Below are 26,008 nucleotides of genomic sequence, written 5' to 3'. Positions count from 1 at the left end.
TACATCTAGATATTACTCTGACAGGTGAAATGTACATTAGCATCCTGCCTGTCCACCTCATCCATTTATGTCCATTGTGCATTCCCACATACTTGGGCAATTCCAGCAGGACAATGAAACATCCCACACATCTAAAATTGCTACATAGTGGCTCTAGGAAAACTCTTCTGAGTTTAAACACTTTCATTGCCCACCAAAGTCTCCAGACATAAACATTACTAATTGTATCTGGGATGCCTTGCAACATGCTGTTCAGATGAGATCTCCACCTCCTCATCCTCTTACAGATTTATGGACAGCCCTGGAGGATTCATGGTGTCAATTCCCTCTAGCACTACTTCAAACATTAGTCGAGTGCATGCCACATCGTGTGGTGGCAACTTGTGCATGCTCGCAGGGGCCCTACATGATATTAGGCAGATGTACAAGTTTCTTTGGCTCTTCAGTGTATTTCTGTAGTTACAATCAGTGGCATATGTGGATATTGTCTGTGAAATAGATTGCAAATTGAGTTAGTAGCAAAACAGTAATAAAATTTAAATGTCATGCATGATGCAGAAGTTTTTCACAGATCTCAGTGTTTATGACATCGTTATCTCCTAATTTATGTGTCTTACAATAATGTAATTTTGTAGGTACATTCAGCAGCATATGTGGATACCGTCAGAAAAATGTATTACAAATAGAGTTATTGGCAAAGAAGTAATAAATTTAAAAGTCAGACACAATGAGACAGTTTTTCACGCATCTCATATGATCTGAACTGTCTACATCTACATCTACATTTATACTCTGCAAGCCACCCAACGGTGTGTAGCGGAGGGCACTTTACGTGCCACTGCCATTACCTCTCTTTCCTGTTCCAGTCGCGTATGGTTCGCGGAAAGAACGACTGTCTGAAAGCCTCCGTGTGCACTCGAATCTCTCTTAATTTTACATTCGTGATCTCCTCGGGAGGTATAAGTGGGGGGAAGCAATATATTCGATACCTCGTCCAGAATCGCACCCTCTCGAAACCTGGCAAGCAAGCTACACCGCGATGCAGAGCGCCTCTCTTGCAGAGTCTGCCACTTGAGTTTGCTAAACATCTCCGTAATGCTATCAAGGTTACCAAATAGTCCTGTGACGAAACACGCCGCTCTTCTTTGGATCTTCTCTATCTCCACCGTCAACCCGATCTAGTACGGATCCCACACTGATTAGCAATACTCAAGTATAGGTCGAACGAGTGTTTTATAAGCCACCTCCTTTGTTGATGGACTACATTTTCTAAGGAATCTCCCAATGAATCTCAACCTGGTACCCGCCTTACCAACAATCAATTTTATATGATCATTCCACTTCAAATCGTTCCGTACGCATACTCCCAGATATTTTACAGAAGTAACTGCTACCAGTGTTTGTTCCGCTATCATATAATCATACAATAAAGGATCCTTCGTTCTATGTATTCGCAATACATTACATTTCTCTATGTTAAGGGTCAGTTGCCACTCCCTGCACCAACTGCCTATCCGCTACAGATCTTCCTGCATTTCGCTACAATTTTCTAATGCTGCAACTTCTCTTTATACTACAGCATCATCCACGAAAAGCTGCATGGAACTTCCAACACCATCTACTAGGTCATTTGTATATATTGTGGAAAGCAATGGTCCCGTAACACTTCCCTGTGGCACGCCAGAGTTTACTTTAACGTCTGTAGACGTCTCTCCATTGATAACAACATGCTGTGTTCTGTTTGCTAAACACTCTTCAATCCAGCCACACAGCTGGTCTGATATTCTGTAGGCTCTTACTTTGTTTATCAGTAGACAGTGCGGAACTGTGTCGAACGCCTTCCGGAAGTCAAGGAAAATAGACCTACTTGGGAGCCTGTATCTAATATTTTCTGGGTCTCATGAACAGATAAAGAGAGTTGGGTCTCACACGATCACTGTTTCTGGAATCTATGTTGATTCCTATAGAGTAGATTCTGGGTTTCCAAAAACGACACGATATGTGAGCAAAAAACATGTTCTAAAATTCTACAACAGATCGACGTCAGAGATATAGGTCTATAGTTTTGCGCATCTGCTCGACGACCTTTCTTGAAGAGTGGGACTACCTGTGCTCTTTTCCAATCATTTGGAATCTTCCGTTCCTCTAGAGACTTGTGGTACACGGCTGTTAGAAGGGGGCCAAGTTCTTTCGCGTACTCTGTGTAGAATCGAATTGGTATCCCGTCAGGTCCAGTGGACTTTCCTCTGTAGAGTGATTCCAGTTGCTTTTTTATTCCTTGGACACTTATTTCGATGTCAGCCACTTTTTCGTTTGTGCGAGGATTTAGAGAAGGAACTGCAGTGCCGTCTTCCTCTGTGAAACAGCTTTGGAAAAAGGTGTTTAGTATTTCAGCTTGTCATCCTCTGTTTCAATGCCATCATCATCCCGGAGTGCCTGGATATGCTGTTTCGAGCCACTTACTGATTTAACATAAGATCACAAGTTCCTAGGATTTTCTGTCAAGTCGGTACATAGAATTTTACTTTCGAATTCACTGAACGCTTCACTCATAGCCCTCCTTATGCTAACTTTGACTTTGTTTAGCTTCTGTTTGTCTGAGAAGTTTTGGCTGCATTTAAACTTGGAGTGAAGCTCTCTTTGCTTTCACAGTAGTTTCCTAACTTTGTTGTTGAACCACGGTAGGTTTTTCCCGTCCCTCACAGTTTTATTCGGCATGTACCTGACTAAAATGCATTTTACGGTTGCTTTGAACTTTCTCCATAAACACTCAACATTGTCAGAGTCGGAACAGAAATTCTCGTTTTGATCTGTTAGGTAGTCTGAAATCTGCCTTCTATTACTCTTGCTAAACAGATAAACCTTCCTCCCTTTTTTATATTCCTATTAACTTCCATATTCAGGGATACTGCAACGGCCTTATGATCACTGTTCTGCACTTACAGAGTTGAAAAGTTTGGGTCTGTTTGTTATCAGTAGGTCCAAGATGTTATCTCCACGAGTTGGTTCTCTGTTTAATTGCTCGAGGTAATTTTCGGATAGTGCACTCAATATAATGTTACTCGATGCTCTGTCCCTACCACCCGTCCTAAACATCTGAGTGTCCCAGTCTATATCTGGTAAATTTAAATCTCTACCTAAGACTATAACATGCTTAAGAAATTTATGTGAAATGTATTCCAAATTTTCTCTCAGTCATTCTGCCACTAATGCTGCTGAGTCGGGAGGTCGGTAAAAGGAGCCAGTTATTAACCTAACTCGGTTGTTGAGTGTAACCTCCACCCATAATAATTCACAGGAACTATCCACTTCTACTTCACTACAGGATAAACTACTACTAACAGCGACAAACACGCCACCACCAGTTGCATGCAATCTATCCTTTCTAAACACCGTCTGTGCCTTTGTAAAAAGTTTGGCAGAATTTATCTCTGGCTTCAGCTAGTTTTCTGTACCTATAACGATTTCAGCAGGTGCTTTCTATCAGCGCTTGAAGTTCCGGTACTTTACCAATGTAGCTTCGACAGTTTACAATTACAATACCGATTGCTCCTTGGTCCCCGCATGTCCTGACTTTGCCCCGCACCCTTTGAGGCAGTTGCCTTTTCTGTACTTGCCCGAGGCCATCTAACCTAAAAAACTGCCCAGTCCACACCACAAAACATGCTACCTGCTATCGGTGTAGCCGCTTGCTGCATGTAGTGGACTCCTGACCTATCCAGCGGGACCCGAAACCCCGCCACCCTATGGCGCAAGTCGAGGAATCTGCAGCCCACACGGTCGCAGAACCGTCTCAGCCTCTGATTCAGATCCTCCACTTGGCTCTGTACCAAAGGTCCGTAGTCAGTCCTGTCGACGAAGCTGCAGATGGTGAACTCTGCTTTCATCCCGCTAGCGAGACTGGCAGTCTTTACCAAATCAGATAGCCGCCGGAAGCCAGAGAGGATTTCCTCAGATCCATAGTGACACACATCATTGGTGCCGACATGAGTGACCACCTGCAGATGGGTGCACCCTATACCCTTCATGGCATCTGGAAGGACCATTTCCACATCTGGAATGACTCCCCCCCCCCACCCCCCCCCGGTATGCACACGGAGTGCACATTGGTTTTCTTCCCCTCTCATGCCGCCATATCCCTAAGGAGCCCCATTACGCACTTGACATTGGAGCTCCCAACTAACAGTAAGCCCACCCTCTGTGACCGCTCGGATCTTGCAGACTGAGGGGCAACCTCTGGAACAGGACAAGCAGCCATGTCCGGCTGAAGATCAGTATCAGCCTGAGACAGAGCCTGAAACCGGTTCATCAGGCAAAATGGAGAGGCCTTCCGTTCAGCCCTCCGGAATGTCTTTCGCCTTCTGCCACACCTCGAGATGACCTCCCACTCTACCACAAGTGAGGGGTCAGTCTCAATGTGGGCAGTATCCCGGGCAGCCGCAGTCGTAGTCCGATCAGGGGATGCATGGGACGAGCTCGCCATCCCCGACAAACCCCCATCCGGACCCCCACAGTGATGGCCATTGGCAACAGCCTCAAGCAATGTGACCGAAGCCAACACTGCCTGAGGCTGGGAGCGAAGGGATGCCAACTCAGCCTGCATCTGAACACAGCAATTGCAATCCCTATCCATGCTAAAAACTGTTGTGCAAAGAACATCTGAACTAATCTACAGAGAGCACAAACAATTCGTCACAAAATTTAAATGGGTATTAAAATACAAGATTGCCTAGTAAATGCAGTAATGCTGCTACTTGCGCACTGCTGACACACTGCTTGGCGGCAGAAGGAGACTAAGCGATTTTATACTATTCAGGTACTAAAACGTGATGCTACAACTCTCAAATACTACAATACACCCAAAATTTATGAATTAAACAATGCAAGTACCAAAAACACACAAAGAAATTAAGAATTAAACTATGTAACAAATAAGTGAGCTAGGAGTATACGACTTTCTGCTGGCAGTTGCTTATCCAACAGCGGCAGGGAGCACACTGTGTGTGGTACCATGATATAATTTTGTAGGTGCATTTAGCACCTTGTGTGTATACTGTATACGAAATTTATTGTGAACAGAGTTAGTAGCACATAAGTGCTAAATTTAAATATCATGCATGATGTGGCAGTTTATCACACATCTCATTGAGTGTGATGTCATATCTTATGAACTATGTTAGATACGTGGTTTTTATCCCCACACTGATTGTTGCCTGACAGTAAGGGATATGTGTACCATATTTGGTTGAAATTGGTCCAGTGGTTTATGTGGAAATGTTGAACACACACACACACACACACACACACACACACACATGTATGGATTTCTTTCAAGGTAATATAAAAGTTCTCTAAATAGCATCATGGTACTTACACAACATCCATTTCTTCATCGTCATCATCATCTGTATTTGCTTGAAAGTAGGGATTTGCTGACGCAGGCCGGAATTTATATCCAGTGAGTACAAAGAACACATATGTAGCCATTTCTCTGAACATTTCATCTAACCACTCATACTGAAATGGTACTGTTATCTGAAACAAATTGGAACAATCATCTTTTTGACTTAGATAAATACAAACTGGTAACAATATCAATTCATATGAAGAAAGAAAGTTTATAACTTGTTACAAATTCTGCTGCAATACTTTAATACCTAGCTGACTATAATTACTTCTTGTACAGCTGATGATGACAACATAACCAAAATAAAGGAATTTTCCGTAAGTAACATTATTTGGAGAAACTACATCTAGAGAGGGTAGAAACATCTCTATTCATTGTAAAAGCAATTTGTCCATAAAGGAGACCAGATAATGTAAACAGCACTATCCTTCCAGATGTATTTGCTGGAGCAGCACTACATGATGCAACTCTTTAATGTGCTTACATCATTTGAATGAGATGTATCCCTCTTTTATTTTCCTTTTAAGATACACTTTTTGACTGTCAAACACATGTTTTACAATTGAAGATTTCACTCATATTTAACTCCTGTTAATGGCAATATTGTATACCACTTGTGTATTATGAGCTCATAGAAGATTTATTTGCTTGCATTCATAAGTTCAGTCTGTTGTACTTTTCTTGGTGTAACCTTTTATATGCAATGTAAACAGCAGTACAAGTGTAGAATGGATGGGGATGCATTTGTGATTTTGGATAAAGGTATGGTGACTGTTCTTCTCATGGTACACCGTCCAGCCAAGGTGCTACGTGGAGACTGCACCCATGAAATGGTGCTGGACTGGTCATAATAAGGTGGCCACAAACTTCAAAATTTATTATATATGAAGCAGAGTCAAATGAAAATCTTAAAAAATAAGAAAAATTTGGTTTCCTGCACTATTGTTCTCTACGTTAGCAGTACAGTTACCTTTAAAGAACACCCAACCGGCCCACACACAGGACCCTCTTTTTTTAGGGGGGGAGGGGGGAGGCATTTGGGGAATGGGGGAGGCAAATAGAAAAGCTAATTTTACTTAGTGTGACTTTTTATATTATAATATAAATATAGATTCCTTTAAACTTTTTAATAGATGGCCGACAAGTGAGATCACAGGTATTTTCTTCGTCCGCTAAAAGAACTTATTTAAGAGGAAATAGTGTCAAATTTAAATTCTCTTTGTTTTGTATACTTGCTGTAGTGTCCGTTCTTGGCACACAACTGAATATTAGCATCTCAGCAGAGCTTTTTCTTGAAAAAACTTATTCTTTTCCTAATCGTGACTTAACCCGAAATGTTGCATGACATAAACACAAAAAATTCTATTCAAGTTTTCTTGATAGTGCAAAATTCGTTTAAAAAAGCCAGCTACTAGTTTCATCAATGTCTACTGTCGCAATAAAAGTGTAATTAAATGTTTCTAAATTGTATTTAACTAACACATTTCATATTGTTTACTAGTTAGATAGACACGATCTAGGACTAAATTTTCCAAGTTATAAACATTTTAAAAATCTGAAAAACCACCCCTGATAACATAAATTCTCTAAAAGCAAAGAAATTACAAATTCATTCTTCTGTCATTGTATCTCAAAATCAGTACAAAAAAACCACTGCACATAAGACTTTTGTGTATATATATTAAAAACAAAGATTCCAAGACTTACCAAGCGGGAAAGCGCTGGCAGACAGGCACAATGAACAAAACACACAAACACACACACAGAATTACCAGCTTTCGCAACCGATGGCTGCTTCTTCAGGAAAGAGGGAAGGAGAGGGAAAGATGAAAGGTGTGTGTGTGTGTGTGTGTGTGTGTGTGTGTGTGTGTGTGTGTGTGTGTGTGTGTGTGTGTGTGTGTATATATATATATATATATATATATATATATATATATATATATATTAAAAACAAAGATTCCAAGACTTACCAAGCGGGAAAGTGCCGGCAGACAGGCACATGAACAAAACACACAAACACACACACAGAATTACGAGCTTTCGCAACTGGCAGTTGCTTCGTCAGGAAAGAGGGAAGGAGAGGGAAAAATGAAAGGATGTGGGTTTTAAGGGAGAGGGTAAGGAGTCATTCCAATCCCGGGAGCGGAAAGACTTCCCATAGGGGAAAAAAAGGACAGGTGTACACTCGCACACACACACACATATCCATCCGCACATACACAGACACAAGCAGACATATTTAAAGGCAAAGAGTTAAGGGCAGAGATGTCAGTCGAGGCGGAAGTACAGAGGCAAAGAAGTTGTTGAAAGACAGGTGAGGTATGAGCGGCGGCAACTTGAAATTAGCGGAGGTTGAGGCCTGGCGGATATCGAGAAAAGAGGATATACTGAAGGGAGAGTTCCCATCTCCGGAGTTCGGATAGGTTGGTGTTGGTGGGAAGTATCCAGATAACTCGGACGGTGTAACACTGTGCCAAGATGTGCTGGCCGTGCATCAAGGCATGTTTAGCCACAGGGTGATCCTCATTACCAACAAACACTGTCTGCCTGTGTCCATTCATGCGAATGGACAGTTTGTAATTCTGTGTGTGTGTTTGTGTGTTTTGTTCATGTGCCTGTCTGCCGGCGCTTTCCCGCTTGGTAAGTCTTGGAATCTTTATTTTTAATATATATATATATATATATATATATATATATATATATATATATATTTTCCACTCCCCCCAACACCTCAAAATTCTAGTCAACACAATCTGGAACCACAACACCCCAATTCAGTAGTTAACCTTTCCTCCAAACTCCTCTCCCAATCCGAAACCTCTGTCCTATCCAAAGGCCTCACCTTCAGCCCCATTCCCAGGTTCAACCAAACTGCCCTTGTCAAAGATTTACTGTCCTACACTCGTAGTCTCTGCTGGAAATATCACTTTGCCACGAAGAAAAACAATCCTGATCCCACTCCTAATGATCCAACTCCCCAAGACACTATCCAAATTGAACCCTGCCTGCAACAGTTCCGTCCTCCGTCACAGCGGGACCCACCTCCTCTTCCTCAAAATCACCCTCTCCAAACCTTCCAGGAATTTCTCACTTCCAGCCTTGCCTCTCAATCTTTCTTGAAAAACCTTAATCCTACTCCCAACATCACCACAGCCGAAGCCCAGGCTATCCGTGATCTGAAAGCTGACCGATCCATCATCATTCTTCTGGCTGACAAGGGTTCCACGACCGTGGTACTTGATCGTCGGGAGTATGTGGCTGAGGGACTGCGTTAGCTTTCAGACAACTCTACATACAAAGTTTGCCAAGGTAATCCCATTCCTGATGTCCAGGCGGAGCTTCAAGGAATCCTCAGAACCTTAGGCCCCCTACAAAACCTTTCACCTGACTCCATCAAACTCCTCACCCCACCGACACCTCGCACTCCTACCTTCTACCTACTTCCTAAAATTCACAAACCCAAACATCCTGGCCGCCCCATTGTAGCTGGTTACCAAGCCCCCACAGAACGTATCTCTGCCTACGTAGATCAACACCTTCAACCCATTACATGCAGTCTCCCATCCTTCATCAAAGACACCAACCACTTTCTCGAACGCCTGGAATCCGTACCCAGTCTGTTACCCCCGGAAACCATCCTTGTAACCATTGATGCCACTTCCCTATACACGAATATCCCGCACGTCCAGGGCCTCGCTGCAATGGAGCACTTCCTTTCACGCCGATCACCTGCCACCCTACCTAAAACCTCTTTCCTCGTCACCTTAGCCAGCTTCATCCTGACCCACAACTTCTTCACTTTTGAAGGCCAGACATACCAACAATTAAATGGAACAGCCATGGGTACCAGGATGGCCCCCTCGTATGCCAACCTATTTATGGGTCGCTTAGAGGAAGCCTTCTTGGTTACCCAAGCCTGCCAACCCACAGTTTGGTACAGATTTATTGATGACATCTTCATGATCTGGACTCACAGTGAAGAACAACTCCAGAATTTCCTCTCCAACCTCAACTCCTTTGGTTCCATCAGATTCACCTGGTCCTACTCCAAATCCCATGCCACTTTCCTAGACGTTGACCTCCATCTGTCCAATGGCCAGCTGCACACATCCGTCCACATCAAACCCACCAACAAGCAACAGTACCTCCATTATGACAGCTGCCACCCATTCCATATCAAACGGTCCCTTCCCTACAGCCTAGGCCTTCGTGGCAAACGAATTTGCTCCAGTCCTGAATCCCTCGACCATTACACCAACAACCTGAAAACAGCTTTCGCATCCCGCAACTACCCTCCCAACCTGGTACAGAAGCAGATAACCAGAGCCACTTCCTCATCCCCTCAAACCCAGAACCTCTCACAGAAGAACCCCAAAAGTGCCCCACTTGTGACAGAATACTTCCCGGGACTGGATCAGACCTTGGATGTGGCTCTCCAGCAGGGATACGACTTCCTAAAATCCTGCCCTGAAATGAGATCCATCCTTCATGAAATCCTCCCCACTCCACCAAGAGTGTCTTTCCGCCGTCCACCTAACCTTCGTAACCTCTTGGTTCATCCCTATGAAATCCCCAAACCACCTTCCCTACCCTCTGGCTCCTACCCTTGCAACCGCCCCCGGTGTAAAACCTGTCCTATGCACCCTCCCACCACCACCTACTCCAGTCCTGTAACCCGGAAGGTGTACACGATCAAAGGGAGAGCCACGTGTGAAAGCACCCACGTGATTTACCAATTGACCTGCCTGCGCTGTGACGCTTTCTATGTGGGAATGACCAGCAACAAACTGTCCATTCGCATGAATGGACACAGGCAGACAGTGTTTGTTGGTAATGAGGATCACCCTGTGGCTAAACATGCCTTGATGCATGGCCAGCACATCTTGGCACAGTGTTACACCGTCCGAGTTATCTGGTTACTTCCCACCAACACCAACCTATCCGAACTCCGGAGATGGGAACTCGCCCTTCAGTATATCCTCTCTTCTCGATATCCACCAGGCCTCAACCTCCGCTATTTTCAAGTTGCCGCCGCTCATACCTCACCTGTCTTTCAACAACTTCTTTGCCTCTGTACTTCCGCCTCGACTGACATCTCTGCCCTTACTCTTTATCTTTAAATATGTCTGCTTGTGTCTGTGTATGTGCGGATGGATATGTGTGTGTGTGTGTGTGTGTGTGTGTGTGTGTGTGTGTGTGTGTGTGTGTGTGTTTGCGAGTGTACACCTATCCTTTTTTTCCCCTAAGGGAAGTCTTTCCGCTCCCGGGATTGGAATGACTCCTTACCCTCTCCCTTAAAACCCACATCCTTTCGTCTTTCCCTCTCCTTCCTGAAGAAGCAACCATCGGTTGCGAAAGCTAGTAATTCTGTGTGTGTGTTTGTGTGTTTTGTTCATGTGCCTGTCTGCCGACGCTTTCCCGCTTGGTAAGTCTTATATATATATATATATATATATATATATATATATATATATGGGAAAAATATATTAAAAACAAAGATTCCAAGACTTACCAAGCGGGAAAGTGCCGGCAGACAGGCACATGAACAAAACATACAAACACACACACAGAATTACTAGCTTACGCAACCGATGGTTGCTTCTTCAGGAAGGAGAGGGAAAGACGAAAGGATGTGGGTTTTAAGGGAGAGGGTAAGGAGTCATTCCAATCCCGGGAGCGGAAAGACTTACCTTAGGGGAAAAAAAAAGGACAGGTGTACACTTGCGCGCGCACACACACACACACACACACACACACACACACACACACACACAGATCCATCCGCACATACAGTGTACTGCTGCTAGGTAATAGCCATGGTCTGTGTATGTGCGGATGGATGTGTGTGTGTGTGTGTGTGTGTGTGTGTGTGTGTGTGTGTGTGTGCAAGTGTACACCTGTCCTTTTTTTTCCCCTAAGGGAAGTCTTTCCGCTCCCGGGATTGGAATGACTCCTTACCCTCTCCCTTAAAACCCACATCCTTTCGTCTTTCCCTCTCCTTCCTGAAGAAGCAACTATCGGTTGCGAAAGCTAGTAATTCTGTGTGTGTGTTTGTGTGTTTTGTTCATGTGCCTGTCTGCCGGCGCTTTCCCGCTTGGTAAGTCTTGGAATCTATCAAGCATCCTTGACAATTTAAAACATTCTTTAAACTTAATTATTCTTTTGAAACTGACCATGAGTGAGAAATGTGGGAGCTGTTATAGGGTAGTGACTGGAGGGATTTGTTGCCAATCTTGTAGGAAATATTTTCACTGGGGGGGGGGGGGGGGGGGGGGGGGGGTGCAGTGGGAAGAATGTTGGGAGAACAGAAGAGGCTCTCTCCTGGAACTGCAGCGTATGCAGTAGTAACATTCTGATTGGGGAACAGGAAAGGAAAATCTGTGCCCTTCAGGGACAGTTGGAGGAAGCAAGGAAGGAAATCATAAGGATCAAGGGAGAGAGGGTGATTGGGAACTGGCAGCAGGTAGGAGGATAGGAAGAAAGAGAACGCGCTCTGACAGTTTTATCAACACCAAAAACAGGAAGAGCCTCAGTAGAACAAGGGGCAGGAAATGTGCAGCACACTTCAATCAAGGCCAAGAAGCCTAGGAATGTACAAAGTGTTAGGAAGAAGAAAGTACTTCTGCTAGGTAATAGCCATGGGTGAGGTGCAGGCCCTCAGTTACAGGAAAATTTAGGGGCTGTGTACCAGGCCACCAGTACCTTCAAGCCAAATGCAGGGCTAAGTCATGTGATAAAGGACCTACGGTCTTTATATGTAACGACTTTACAAAAGAGGACCATGTAGTGATAGTGGGTGGGGTGGGGGTGGGAAACAGTTTGGACAGGGATCATGCATATGACATAGGTGGTGCCTGCACAAGATAGCTTCCCTGACTCATGGCACAAATGTACACTTTGTCGAGCTGTTCCGGCATCATGATCAACCACACCTTGATTGAGCTGTGACGCGAATCAGTGTGGGGTTAGAGATGGCTCTGAGGACAACCAACTTTGCTCATGTTTCTCTTGTGCCCATCGGGACTACCAACCGATGGGGTTTCACTAGACATGGCTTACACCTAAACAGGACTGGGAGGGAAGACTGGTACAGCTGATTCATGAAAGTATAGGGGGTGGATCTCAGGCCACACATGGTCAAATACCGGTTGTCATAGGTAGGAAAAGTAGGTCTTTTTTAGAATAAATTAAGACAACAGGTTCCCTGCCTAAAGAGTATCTCCAGCAGTTTCAAAAATACTGAAATAATCACTCACAAGACAGATTTGAACACTTCAAATATCACATATGCCAGATGACACAAAGAAAAACAAACCATTGGAAAGAGTAAAATGGGGCATTTCACAAACTTAAAAATCAATAAAAAAATAAAATACAACTATTAGAAGTTGAGCTCCAATCTTGAACTGCACAGTAGTTTGTATTACTGAGCACTGGTGTAGAGACACAGAAATTCAACATGTAATATTATCATTGCATGAAAGGGCAAATTCTTACTGCAGAACTACTTCAAGGGGTGGAGAATCATGCATTTACATCAGAAAAGGAACACATTTCAAATCAAGACATGACCTCAGAACAGTAAGTGAAGACAAACACTTTGAAACATCAGCTATTGAATTAACAGTGCTTGATATCACCAATAAAGTAATCAGTTTGTGTGTGTATAGATCTTCCAGTAGTAGTGTGGACACTTTTTTCAATAAAATAACTGAAGTTCTAGATAAAGTCTCAAGTACCAAGGTCAACATAATTCTGTGTGGGGACATTAACATCAACACTAATATCACAAAAGAATCCAGCAGCACCTTCATCAACATCCTTCAAAGTTTTGGCATGTCCCTATTGGACAACAGTGCAACAAGGGTTACTACAAAGACTGCATCAGTAATTAACCATGTGACCACAACTATGGACAGGGAAAATGTGATGTAGCTGTAAAAGATCTCGGACTATCAGACCATCCTTGTCAAATAATAACAGTAAAACCAGGCATTGAATCATTCCCTAAATTACAAGCCTACAAACGACATCTATCAGAAATCAAAATAAAAGATTTTTGAAAAGAGCTAGAAAATCAAAGCTGGGATGAAGTGTATAAAGAAACCAATGTGAATATGAAATTCTCTAAATTCTCCACATTGTTTAAATTGAACTTTGAAAAGTATGCATGTCTGTATCAACATCTCAGAAAAACAGATAGGTAACATCAGGTATTAAGTAGTCCTCCCAAACAGTTAAACACCTCAGTTCCATGAAAAAGATTTGCAGTGATCCAGAATTCTTAAATTTCTATCACAGATACAAAAAGATCTATAGGGAGGTGCTGATTGCTGCAAAAAATTCATTTAATGACAAAATAATAAATAATGCAGAGAATAAATGCAAAGCAGTCTGGGATAACAATTTTAAATTAAATGTAGATGGCACCTCTGTAGACTGTGTAACAAATGCAAAACTTCTAGGAATTAATATTGATTCTTAGTTGAAGTGGTGTGAACACACAAAGGTATTTCCAAAAAGGATGTCATCAGCATGTTACGCCCTTATAATCCTATCATCAGTGTGTAACATGTAATGTCTTTCAGTTACATATTATTCATATGCACACTCAATTCTTAGCTATGGGATTCTTTTTTGGGGAACAAACACACAAAATATGAACACAATTTTCAAACTCCAGAAGAGAGTCACTAGAATAATAACCAAAAATACTAGTCAAGCTCATTGTAAAGATCTGTTCAAAACACTGGGGTTTTTAACTGCTCCATGTGAATACACTTAACAGTCAGTTGTACACATCAAAAATAACATTGGTAATTACTGCACAAACCGCTCTGTCCATGACTATGCAAGAAGAAGTAGACTCAACCTACATTTACCAAGAAAATATGAACATAAAACTCGAAACAGCATTTTCTACCAAGGAATAAAAATGTACATTAAATTACCAAAAGAGATTTAAGAAATTGCAAAAATACACTTGTTTAAAAAGGTAGCGAAAAAGAACCTGTTATGCAATACATTTTATGCTTTGAAGAATTATTTATATAAAACAGAGTAGGGGTTTGATAAAAAAAATGTTATACAAATAAATAATAATAATAATGATTATAAAACATCCAACATTCCACATAACACCTCCAAATTATGTTTTTTTTCCTTCTTTTTTCTTTTCTAGAAATACTTACTCCCAAGTTATGCATAGCACAATACTTACACCTCTTCCTCTTTCTGAGGTCAACATCTCACTCATTGTAGAGGAATGCTCACTCAGTTTTTGAGGATAGCAAATGGAAGTTGTGGTACAGAAAATGGCCCAGAGATCGCCAATGTGTGTGTGTGTGTGTGTGTGTGTGTGTGTGTGTGTGTGTGTAATATGTAGTGAGTGAAGTGTTATGAAACAATGTGTATGTAGTATGCAGTGACTAATAGTGAGATATGAGTGAACAGTGTGGTATTACATTATTTAGTAAGTTATTTGTAAAAAAAAGCATTGTATACCAGGAGTAAAAATCTAATGATTGTCTCTAACTAGAAGTCTGTAAATATATGTCTATACTAATTAGCTTATTTTAAATTGGTCTAAACTTGTAAATATTTTGACATGTCCTATATCCATGTAAAAAGAGATCTACAGATGACTAAAGCTACTACTACTACTCCTCCTACTACTACTACTGTGCTGTGACACCAGAGTCTACTGCACCAGCTGCAGCCACTGTGATGAACTATCACCACATGATGGTTGCTATGAAGCAGACGATGGTGGCTTCCTTATGAAAATCACCACAGAACATGGAACCGTTAACATCAACATAAAACCAAGAACGCAAACAAGGAATGGTACCATTCCTTATCTCCAAATTCCAAGAAGATCTATGAATAGCCATCTGCAGAGAAGATTATGATCACTGTCATTTGATACAAGAGGCTTGGTGCCATTCCTCATCTCCAGAGTCCAAGATGATCTATGAACAACCATCTGCAGAGAAGATTATGGTGACTGTCATTTGATATGAGAGGCATTATCCTGGAGCACAGCACACCCATTGGAAATACCATCATCGGTGTACATATTTTGATTTGTTGAAAAATCATCTTCAGCCTGCAGTCAGATCAAACTGATGAAAACACATTTGATTACATGTGTCATTGTGCAATATTGCATAATGCTGTCACCATCACTAATCTTCACTCTGCTACTCTTGCACATCAACTATACTCACCAATCTTCCTCCCAGTAAGATTCTCCACAAATAAATTATTGCACTTCGTGAGTGTTGCAGAAAGTGTGTTGAGCGTGACTGAGACTACGCCGGAAAATGACAGAGTGGTGATGCACTTTTGCTCAATACATCATAGGTAAAATAAATAAGGTTTTGTGTGTGTTCTCCTGTTGCTGCTTGGTGAGTAGATTTTTTTATCTGTCCATTTACATTATATTGTAGTCTGCTTTCAGGCACCACACTCACAACTTTGAGAAGCTATTTTCTTTCATTTGTGCACAGGATTGGCACATGTGCCAGTATTAGTTCTTATTTGGTCAAGAACTGACCAGATCTTGCATGGAAATTCAAAGCCAGATGGTTCAGTCAATATGCACAGTATCTTAAGTTATTATTTCGTATTATTAATCTACCATGTGTGTCCCCAGCAGTCATTAGTATTAATGCCTTTGCGAACTAATATCCTTGCAGTTTCCTTTACTGATGTTGGGAATATCTTCATGAACAGGGAGGTGAGGATTTTTCTGTAGTTTTCTGTACTTCTTACAAGTGCACTTTCCTGTCACAGTGAAGGAGATGGTATGTGGCTAAGTATGGGGTGCCAGAATGTAAGTGATGTTCTGATTGTGCCAATGATTATCATCAAATAGTATGACTGAGCTGTATGTCAACAAGTCTTGTGTGAGTACTATTCATCAGAGGTGGGGAGCAATAGTCCACAATATGGTAAACCAGTCCCAGGGCTAAAGTACAGAGTTTGATGCAGAGGATCTCCATGATGTGCCACTGAGTTTTTTTAAGAACATTATTTTTATTTTGGCATCTGTTCTTAGCAGATGTTGTTTGTAACTGTGTGTCCTACCAAGCTCGACAGCTACATATTTTGAGTTTCTGTTATGCCTCTGAGTAGCCTTCCTTCAAAGTAGACCATGAGCTCTTTGTTAGCTAACCTGTTATTTTACTAGGATTATTGTCATTAAAAGTTAAGGTATATGTAAATCACCAACTCAGCCATTGTTTAGAAAATGCTCCAATTTTAATGCCCAGTGCCATTCATTAAAACCACCATGTGATTGTGCAACATGACTCATCTGTAAATTATCAACAAATTTGGCTGTAGAAATATGCAGAACACCCATAAAATTGCTTCATCAACATTAAAAACTTCAACCAACCTTCAATAAATACACAATAACCCTGGTGAAGTAAATATAGCACACAATCATTATATAAAAATGACGAAAAAGCTTCAATTTGCGCAAATTTATTGCTGCCTTTCCATCAGTATGAGATGCTTCCTGTAGGTGCCTAATAGACCTGGAAAGAATTAAACACGGTATCAGTAAATATTCCTTACACAAGGATACTAATTTCACATTACTAAAAAAAAAAAAAAAAAAAAAAAACATTCAGCATACGAAATTAATAGCTAACACACCATACGACTGGAAACAGAATTGCTCCACAGCAAAGGAGATCAAGTATAAACACAACTCTCCATATTCTATGTTCTACTGCTCCTTCTTCTGATTCATCAATAATTATCTCAGCTACATTTGCTAGGACCTGCAAGCACAATTGATGAAATTATTACCAATAACAGATAACTTATTTAAACAACAATTAACAAAATATTCATGTCTTTGTACCTTACCTGCAAAGGGATAACAATCATGAATATTTTCTTGTCCTTCTCTGACAAAATATGTTTGATAAATGTCCACCCTGTTCCAACAAGAACAATTGTTATGAACAAAACTGCACCCTTCAGTCTGCAAACAGAAAAATCATTTAATTAATACCTAGAAAATTCTGAAAAAGATCATGAGAATATTACACATTAAATTATATAATTGCCTTCAAACTTTCATTTAATATGAAACAGCAATTCTTGGTTTTACTTTTCATCTTCATGGTTATAACAATGATGTTTAATCATGCAAGTGTTTATGACATTAAAAACACAAACATAATCTGTTTCCATGTGATACTCTGATTCTGGTTACATCTGATGTGATTGAGCATTGCCGCACTATTGAGTTAATCATTTGTTTCCACAATTCTTTGTTTGTAGAAACACCAGACAATAACTTTCACACAATAAAGATTTTATTGTCTTTAGGCCATTACAGCAATTGACAATGTCAAATGAAGTTACAATTTATAATACAGTGTGATAAGGTATTGACTACTGAAATATTTTAGCTTCACTCACATGCTTTTCTATAAAATGTAGTAAGTGAAAATGTTTACTAAGACCATAGCAAATACAATCAGCAAATGAACAATGTTGTTGTTATGACAAGACACATCAAACTGTAGTATCATTTTTATAACATTAAGTTTTCGAGAAGGTAACTCACCACCGGCTACTCTCTGACGCAGTTAAAACTTGACATGGGTGAATGAAGGGTGAAAACCAAGGGACACTTATTTAGTCTTAGGTGCCACCACTCAACAGTTTTTCAGAAAATGATATTTACCTTTTGTGAAGGCTTAGTCAGTCAACTTGCACATCATAAAACCAAGTGAGTGGCAGTACAGAGGCTAAGAACACAGTTTCGAAATTTTGCGCAGCATGCTCAGATTCAGTCTTACATTTTGTTGTTCTTTTGCTGTATTGGAAGTAGCTTATGCAACATCAATATTTTTTGTGATATTGTAAAATAAAATGGGATTTTTGGCAAATGAAATATGCATTCTTTATTAAAAATAGATTGTTTCAACAAAAATCTTATATAATTAACTGTAACTGAAAATTAAAAACAAAAAAATCTAGTATTTCAATTTTTGCTTTGTATTTTACTTTTATGCTTTAAGAGAACCAGTGAATATATAAAAACATTCAAAGCTTAAAAATTTGGTGTACCATGAGTAACATATGAAGGCACATATAGCACTATACTACAGTCACATTTGTGTGTGTGTATATCATTTGGAAAACAACCCAGCAAACTGGCAATAATCTTGCAGTAAACCGTGAATATCAAGACATTTTCTCAAAGGCCAGAGGCTGCAACTGATTATGTATCAAGGTGTGTATTTTAACTGCATTGCTTCTACTTGAGATTTCCCTTTGCTGTGCTATGAGAGTAGGGCACTTCTGTAACTGGTGGATGTATTTCTTCACCTGTCAGTAAGAGTATACATTGCAGGGTTTACATAGCAGCGTACACTTTGGCGGAATTACTTTTAATGAACATGTTGATACTGCCCATCATAGGGATAGTTTTGCCCATCTCACAAGTCAACAATGTACAGAAACACTTCCATGTTTATGTAAGGTCAAAAAACTTTCTCCAGAAATTGATGATAGGTTTCTTTTGAGAACTTTCCAGATGGTGTGGTTGCCTTCATTAGTTTACGTCTTGGAGACCAAATTTGTCACTTATTTCTTGGAGACAGATTAAAATTGTTGGTAGTAGTTTTCTGGAAGGTGTTCATACATATCAGTTGTGATTATAATTTTTTTCAATAAGATTTGAAATCTCATTTTTTTAGCCATTAATTCCATCTTATAACACAATGTCATACACAATATACTAATAATAAAACTGTAAAACTGTCATGCCTGTGTGATTCAACATGTTAATTTCCAAAACTACTAGAAGAATCTTCACGGGGTTTTCACAAGTAACTTCAGCGTAGCTCATGGCAACTACAGGTTTTGTTTCATCAAAATCGGATCACAAAAAAAGATGTCATAATTTAAAGTTTTATCCACACAACACAAAGAAATAAATTTATTCATAAAAAAAATTGAAAAAAAAAATTGTTTACTCGTTTCCAACATAATGAATACAATGCTCATACAACCCTCAACATATTTAACCCATTCTTCCACACCAATATTATTAAATGTAGCAGTAACTCACTATGCTACATGTTCAAGACCAAGCTGCTGAAGTGATTTCAATTAAATTTGGTATGGAGATAGCTTTAGCAGTGAGGAAGACCGTAGGCTACTTTAGAGGGGGAAAAAATTATCCCTGAGAGTGTGAAATAGGGGGGGGGGGGGACATCTTTTGTTACATCAAGTATGCGAACTCAGCCCACACACCTCTGCTCACACCACTTGGCAGTAATATTGTGCATGCCACTGCATCGTGCTTTTGGACACGGAATGGGGAGGGGGGATGTCACATCCATCATTAACTATGCTTACCACAACAGTTAGATAAACAGGGCAGCTGACACTCCTGCATGTACAACAGCTTAGTTACTCACAATAACTCATCACAACAAAACTACAGACATGTGAGCACAGCCATGAGTACCAGGTAGCAAAAAATATTGATGTCACATACTTCTGAAACAACAAAGAAAAAAAAAAACATAAGATGGAATTTGAAAACAGGGCACAAAATTTTGAAACTGTGTTCTTAGCCACTGCGCTACCGGCACACTTGGATTTATGCCATGTGAGTAGCCTGATAAAGTCATGATGAAACATTGACCATCATTGTCTAGGAAGCTATTTGCGTGTTGGCACCTAAGCCAAAACATCTTCCCCTTATTTTCATCTTTTTTTCACTCCACTAAGTTTTGATTGTATCATAGATCAACCCATGGTAGATCCCCCCTGTGAGTTCTCACATGCTTACATAACTCAGGAACTGCAAGACATAAACAGTCTCATCATCAAAATTACATCCGCTGTCCTAGCACGCACAAGTCAACAGTACAGAGAAGCTTTGGCTGTACTAGTGTTAGTACATTTCAGGAAATAAAAGTGATCCTCATTTTTTGCCATCTTTACATGAGAACAGAAACACATTATCAAACATTTATCTGTGTGCAGCATATGTATTACTCATAAGCTGCTGAATTAGAGATTTGAGGTCCACCATTGATCAATTCTACTGCTGCCAATACACACTTCACTTTAAATCCACAAAGATAAGATGTTAGAAATTAAGCCTTGTACAGAGGCCTGTAGAAAATCATTTTTCTCTCACACTGTTTGCAAGCTGGCTAGGAAAGGAAATAATGATTAGTGGTATGTGGTACCCTCTGCTATGTGCCCTACAGTGGTTAGTGAAGTATGTATGTAGATGTATTTCTGTTTGTATTCCACCTCTGAAGACACAACATCAACAGGGCACTTAAATCCTAATTCACTCTTCTCTTTGCAGCAGAATCATTCAGACTCGATTAACATTCAGCTGTCTCACAGATCAGACAGAATGGAAATCTCTATTTGCATCAAGAAAACAACCAACAGAAATAATTGAAAATGAAGAATCACAAAATTTTGGATTTGGCAAATAGGGGAAAAAGGTACGACGAGCAAATGGAAAAATGTAATGACAATGAGAACAACAAAAATGAGACACATAAATCACTTTTGTGTGTGTGTGTGTGTGTGTGTGTGGTCCAATTTCTATTAAACAAAATAAAACTATATTTTACAGTCTTACTTACAAGTGAGCAATGTAGTATAGTATTGCCCAAGCTGCAATATGTTCACCTTTTGTCTGTATGAAGTGATAATTTATCCCATGGAACATTAGGGATAGTGATTTTAAGTACACAAGAATAGCCATCAGATAATGTATCTTGAAGACTGGGTGCCTGCAAATAACATACAATTGTTATAAAATGGCAAAATTTTGGCACCAATCAGTTACAATCAAATGATGTATAATTTAATCATCTAAATTAGAAAACATTATTAATATTATTTTAATTTGTGCATTGTTGTCAGTGTTGCTTTTGTAAAAGAGAAAGAAACTGCCTTCAGTCATAAACCATAATTTTTATTTCCATACATGCATTTCAGCTCGTGGTCTCGCGGTAGCGTTCTCGCTTCCCGAGCACGGGGTCCCGGGTTCGATTCCCGGCGGGGTCAGGGATTTTTCACCTGCCTCGTGATGACTGGGTGTTTGTGTCGTCTTCATCATCATCATCAATCATCCCCATTACGGTCGGAGGAAGGCAATGGCAAACCACCTCCACTAGGACCTTGCCTAGTATGGCGGCGCGGGTCTCCCGCGTCGCTCCCCTACGCTCGGTAAACGGAGTATGGGACTCATCATCATCATCACATGCATTTCAAGCCTTGGAGCTCATCTTCAGCTGCCTGATCAATCTCAGTCCTTTTTTTTCTTTTTTTTTCTTTCTTTTTTTTTAAATTTACGTTGCTACTGGTCTTTTTCTACTAGTGGTTATGTAGTTTTTAAGCATGGTATGAACAGACATATTTACATACACATACATACTTTTGAACTCATACAAATGTGCTGAGAGACGAAAAGCGTGCCCATTTGTGTAAACATGTCTACTCATACTGTGCTTAAAAATTGTGTATCCACTATCTAGGGAGTAAATCTGGTCTGAAAATAAAAATAAAATAATCATGAAACTGGTCCATGAGGCAGGAGGAGGTGAGAATGAGGTGTGGAGAGAGGTAGAGATAGAGGCAGAAAAGGATATATGGTATCTGAGGGGGGGGGGGGGGGGGGCAATTACAGGGTACAGTGGACCACAGTGTTCGGGTGTGGGAGTAATAGGGTTTACAATGATAGGAGAGGAAATGATGAGAACAAGAGATTGAGAAGAGAGCACCCTATGACGCAAACTAGCACAGGTCTAGGTCAGAGGGGGACTGTGAAAATGAAGGATGTGTTGGACTGAAAGTTCCCGCTTCTGGAGTTCAAAGGAGCTAATGGTGGAGAAAGGGATGAGCCAAATGGTAGGGTTACTTAAGCAGCTGTTGAAGTCACTGATGTTGTGTTATGCAAGATTTTCAGAAATTGAGTGATAAAGTTTCCCGCAACGGTTCTGCAGCGCTCCTTAAAGCACACAAAAACCTGGTTAATTACTTAAGTGGTTCTTGTGAATAACTCCAGATGATGCAGTAAATGCATAATATTTGTATGAGTCAGTGTCTTCCCATCATCATGTACTAATGAAAACTGTGGGGATGCTACAATCACATCCACAGCTGAAGTGGTGCCTCAAAGAAATTTGCAATTACTATTACAGCATCCAGCATTATGACCGAGACCTACTTAAGTGGTTAATATATTGGGAAAGTACAAATACAGCACAGTTCATTACTATAACCACCTAGAATTTTGCACAGAACAACATGGGTTGCATATAAAGTGGCTGCTTCCACATGTGATCCCACCTCTTATCGGGAGGACCGCATCTCTAACTGCATTGCAGTGATTGGGACAGGTCTGATAACTGTTACTCACTTTTGAATAACCAGTGAGGTGCTTGATTTTCAAAATAGATTCATAGGCATGACTTTGGGAAATGGGTATAGGATTAGGATTTTGGGAAGGATGTCCCGCACATCAGATCCCAGCGAGAAATAGGTGAAGCCTTGATGAAGGATGTGATTACTGTTTTTGAGGCTTGGATGATACTGGATGTACTGGTTTTTGGCTGGTTCACAATGGCGATGGGTTTGTTGGTGCCACAGAAAACAAATGACACAACAATCTGTTTCTGGATTTCCTAAATTAAACTTTTATCTCCCGCTAGCAACATTAGCAGACAATGCAAGCCTACTTCAGAAGCATGAAGCATATGAAAAAACCTTTACACTAAGGAATGTTCTGGTTATCTAGACCTGAGTAATTATTTAGGATAATGCTGAGAAAAATTCAGGGCACAGGAGGCACAGCCATGTGTGAAAGTAGGCATATCTTGCATCAGCTGTGGTGCAATTACCCTGTAGCCTTTCATATCGATATGATAAGTAATTAGCTGTCTAACAGCAATAATGAAAGGCCATTCCCAAAATGTGGCTAACTGTATAGTGGCCCATCTAACTGCTCAATATTCTACATACTACAAAGCTGATGACTTCAATAACTGCCTCCACTGTGCCATTGAATCCTTCCACACCAGCAAGTCATCTGAACTAAGCAGCTGGGAATTATGTCTTCAGAATTTTATCCATTAGTGCTATTCCAGAGAGCGATTGGGGCGAGGGGCAAGAGGCGAGAGAGAGACAGAGACAGAGACAGAGACAGAGACAGAGACAGAGAGAGAGAGAGAGAGAGAGAGAGAGAGAGAGAGAGAGAGATAGGGGGGTGGGATTGGGGGTGGAAGTTACCATTGCCAGTACTAAATAGTTAATATTTAGTATTCAAAAGAGAGACCAATCATGGCTACATACAGGTAGCACTAAGTATCTATGGCCATATGACAAGTAGCCTTCACATACAGACAAAAAATATGTGGAGGACTTTAATTTATAAAATGTATAGACTGTGTATTGTGAGAAAATAAATTTATAAAATGTATAGACTGTATATTGTGAGAAAATAACACTATATATCAAAACATTAAAGCCTAAATTTCAGGTGCTTCGTGGCAAACTGACTGCTTTCAGATAGACATTACATAAACAAGCATGTCAATCTGTATGTATGTTCAGAACTACAATGTCAAAGTTTTTTCAAACTAGAAGAAATCTTAAAATAACATACCATAGCCCCTATTGGTTAAAATATTAAAAAAATTAAAGAGACTCAAACTAGGAGCATTGTTATTAGCATCTTTCAGCACCTTTATTTTAGATGGCATTTAATGTTGCAAAAAATAGTCAAATTATCAAATTCCATCAAAAAATACAAAGAAGGAAACCAAGCCACTACATAGGAGCTCTGGCCTAAGAAACCTCTTAAGACATAGTTTGTCACCTGATAATTATACACCAGAAAACCTTTTATAGCAGATAAATAATGCTGAATTAATAATAATGCCAATTAAAAGAATATCATAAATGTGAGATAAGATCTGTCATAAAGGCAAGTTAAAAATTTTTTGTTAATGAACATATAATTTAATACAAAATTATTACTAGAAAAAAATGTTCTCTGGCCATCTTCTTCACACTGCAAATGGGGAATTGAAATACAATAAGGTGTGAGGAATTTGCTTAAGTTTTTCTGCTAAACAACACTAAAAACGTGCACATCACAAAACTGACACAGTTAAAAGCAAAGGCAAGTGAGTGACAAAATCACTTTTCTGAGAAAATGAGCTTCCAAGTTTGAATTAAATTTAAAATTCTATATCTTTTGTTATATTGTTTATGGTACCCATCATATGAAGTGGTTATTAAGCTGTACATACCGTGTCAGTGAATTTAACTGAGAATGTTGTGCTCAGGTATAATCTAATTAGCACTTCTTTTCTCTGAGGCTGTTACTTACATCCCTTTGACTCTCATTAATGTCAGGTTTTAATGACACACAAGAATGTAATACACTATTTTGTCCCATTTTCATGTATTCCAGTAATCTATACACGTATCTTTCATTCATTATACATATTATGGAGTAGATAAGAGAAATGAATAAACAATGTTACGTACAGAAAGATAGATCTTCCAGCAAGCACACACGCAAAACAAATACTCCCATTTGTTTTTACTAAGGGAAACGTCTATTCAGAATCCCATACAGTATCATCAGAATAAACAGCATCATCAGCAGATTGTGTGCTTCTCCCTCCACTTGCTGGTGATCTCTTATATGATTTGGAAACAGATGATTTTTGATTTGTGCTTCAAGATGTGTATAGAATGGATGGTAAGCTGGAGGCACAAATAGACATAACTGCTAGCAGATTCTATTATCGCTGAACTTCGTTATCCTAGGATTCAACATCTTAAGTAAATGCAGTCAGAACTCAGGTCATCACTGAAAGTAGTCTTATAACACATTCCATACAGTAGTGGTCTGATATCAGGAACTTGTGGTCAACAGTTTTCAGTGAAGTGTACTTCACAGTATACATTCAAAACTTAATGATGTTGTTTTCCTTGTACTAAGTCTTGCATGGTCACTAAAGGCAATGAGGGTCAATACAGACTGAGGAAGTTTTTGTACATACCTCAGCAAACCATCAACACTTAAGATAAAATAAAGTGCTCTCACCAAAGGTATTAACATAATCTTTGCTAAACATGAAACTTCCTGGCAGATTAAAACTGTCTGCCGGATCGAGACTTGAACTCGGGACCTTTGCCTTTCGCGGGCAAGTGCTCTACCAACTGAGCATTATCTTGAATACTTTTCATTTCATCTCGTAATTAAATTTCATTGCACAATGTATTTTAGCTTAAAACCTACATTTGAATTACATAATACAATTCACCTTTTCGAGCAGTTTTATCAAAAACTCAGATTTAGAAATTCCTTAGATGTTATCTTAATTTAATTAAAGCTTCTTAACAAAATACCTTAACTGTCAAAACAGACAAGTACACAAACTGTCACAGAAACTCAGAAATGACTATATAAGTGTGAGGGATCACAGCATTATTTTCATGTGGTATGTTGTAATACAACGTACTCTGAGGTGACAAAAATCATGGGGTACCTCCTAATATCATGTCAGACCA

At 40.0% G+C, this 26,008-nt stretch overlaps 1 protein-coding gene across 2 annotated transcripts in view; it reads right to left on the bottom strand.

Annotated features, from left to right (window-relative positions):
- The window catches only part of LOC126276507 (protein GPR107), a 209,423-nt gene that overhangs the window by 30,430 nt on the left and 152,985 nt on the right, over positions 1–26,008 (bottom strand). For both annotated transcript variants that reach the window (XM_049977281.1, XM_049977282.1), the window contains exons 8-12: positions 21,061–21,210; positions 17,291–17,408; positions 17,075–17,202; positions 16,812–16,953; positions 5,375–5,535 (exon numbers count right to left, since the gene is read on the bottom strand). In XM_049977281.1, the coding sequence (XP_049833238.1) occupies positions 5,375–5,535; positions 16,812–16,953; positions 17,075–17,202; positions 17,291–17,408; positions 21,061–21,210 (699 nt within the window). The remainder of the gene's footprint in view (positions 1–5,374; positions 5,536–16,811; positions 16,954–17,074; positions 17,203–17,290; positions 17,409–21,060; positions 21,211–26,008) is intronic.

This window comes from Schistocerca gregaria, chromosome 1, assembly GCF_023897955.1.
Source record: "Schistocerca gregaria isolate iqSchGreg1 chromosome 1, iqSchGreg1.2, whole genome shotgun sequence".
NCBI classification, from domain to species: domain Eukaryota; kingdom Metazoa; phylum Arthropoda; class Insecta; order Orthoptera; family Acrididae; genus Schistocerca; species Schistocerca gregaria.
This window is presented reverse-complemented; position numbering and strand designations above follow the sequence as displayed.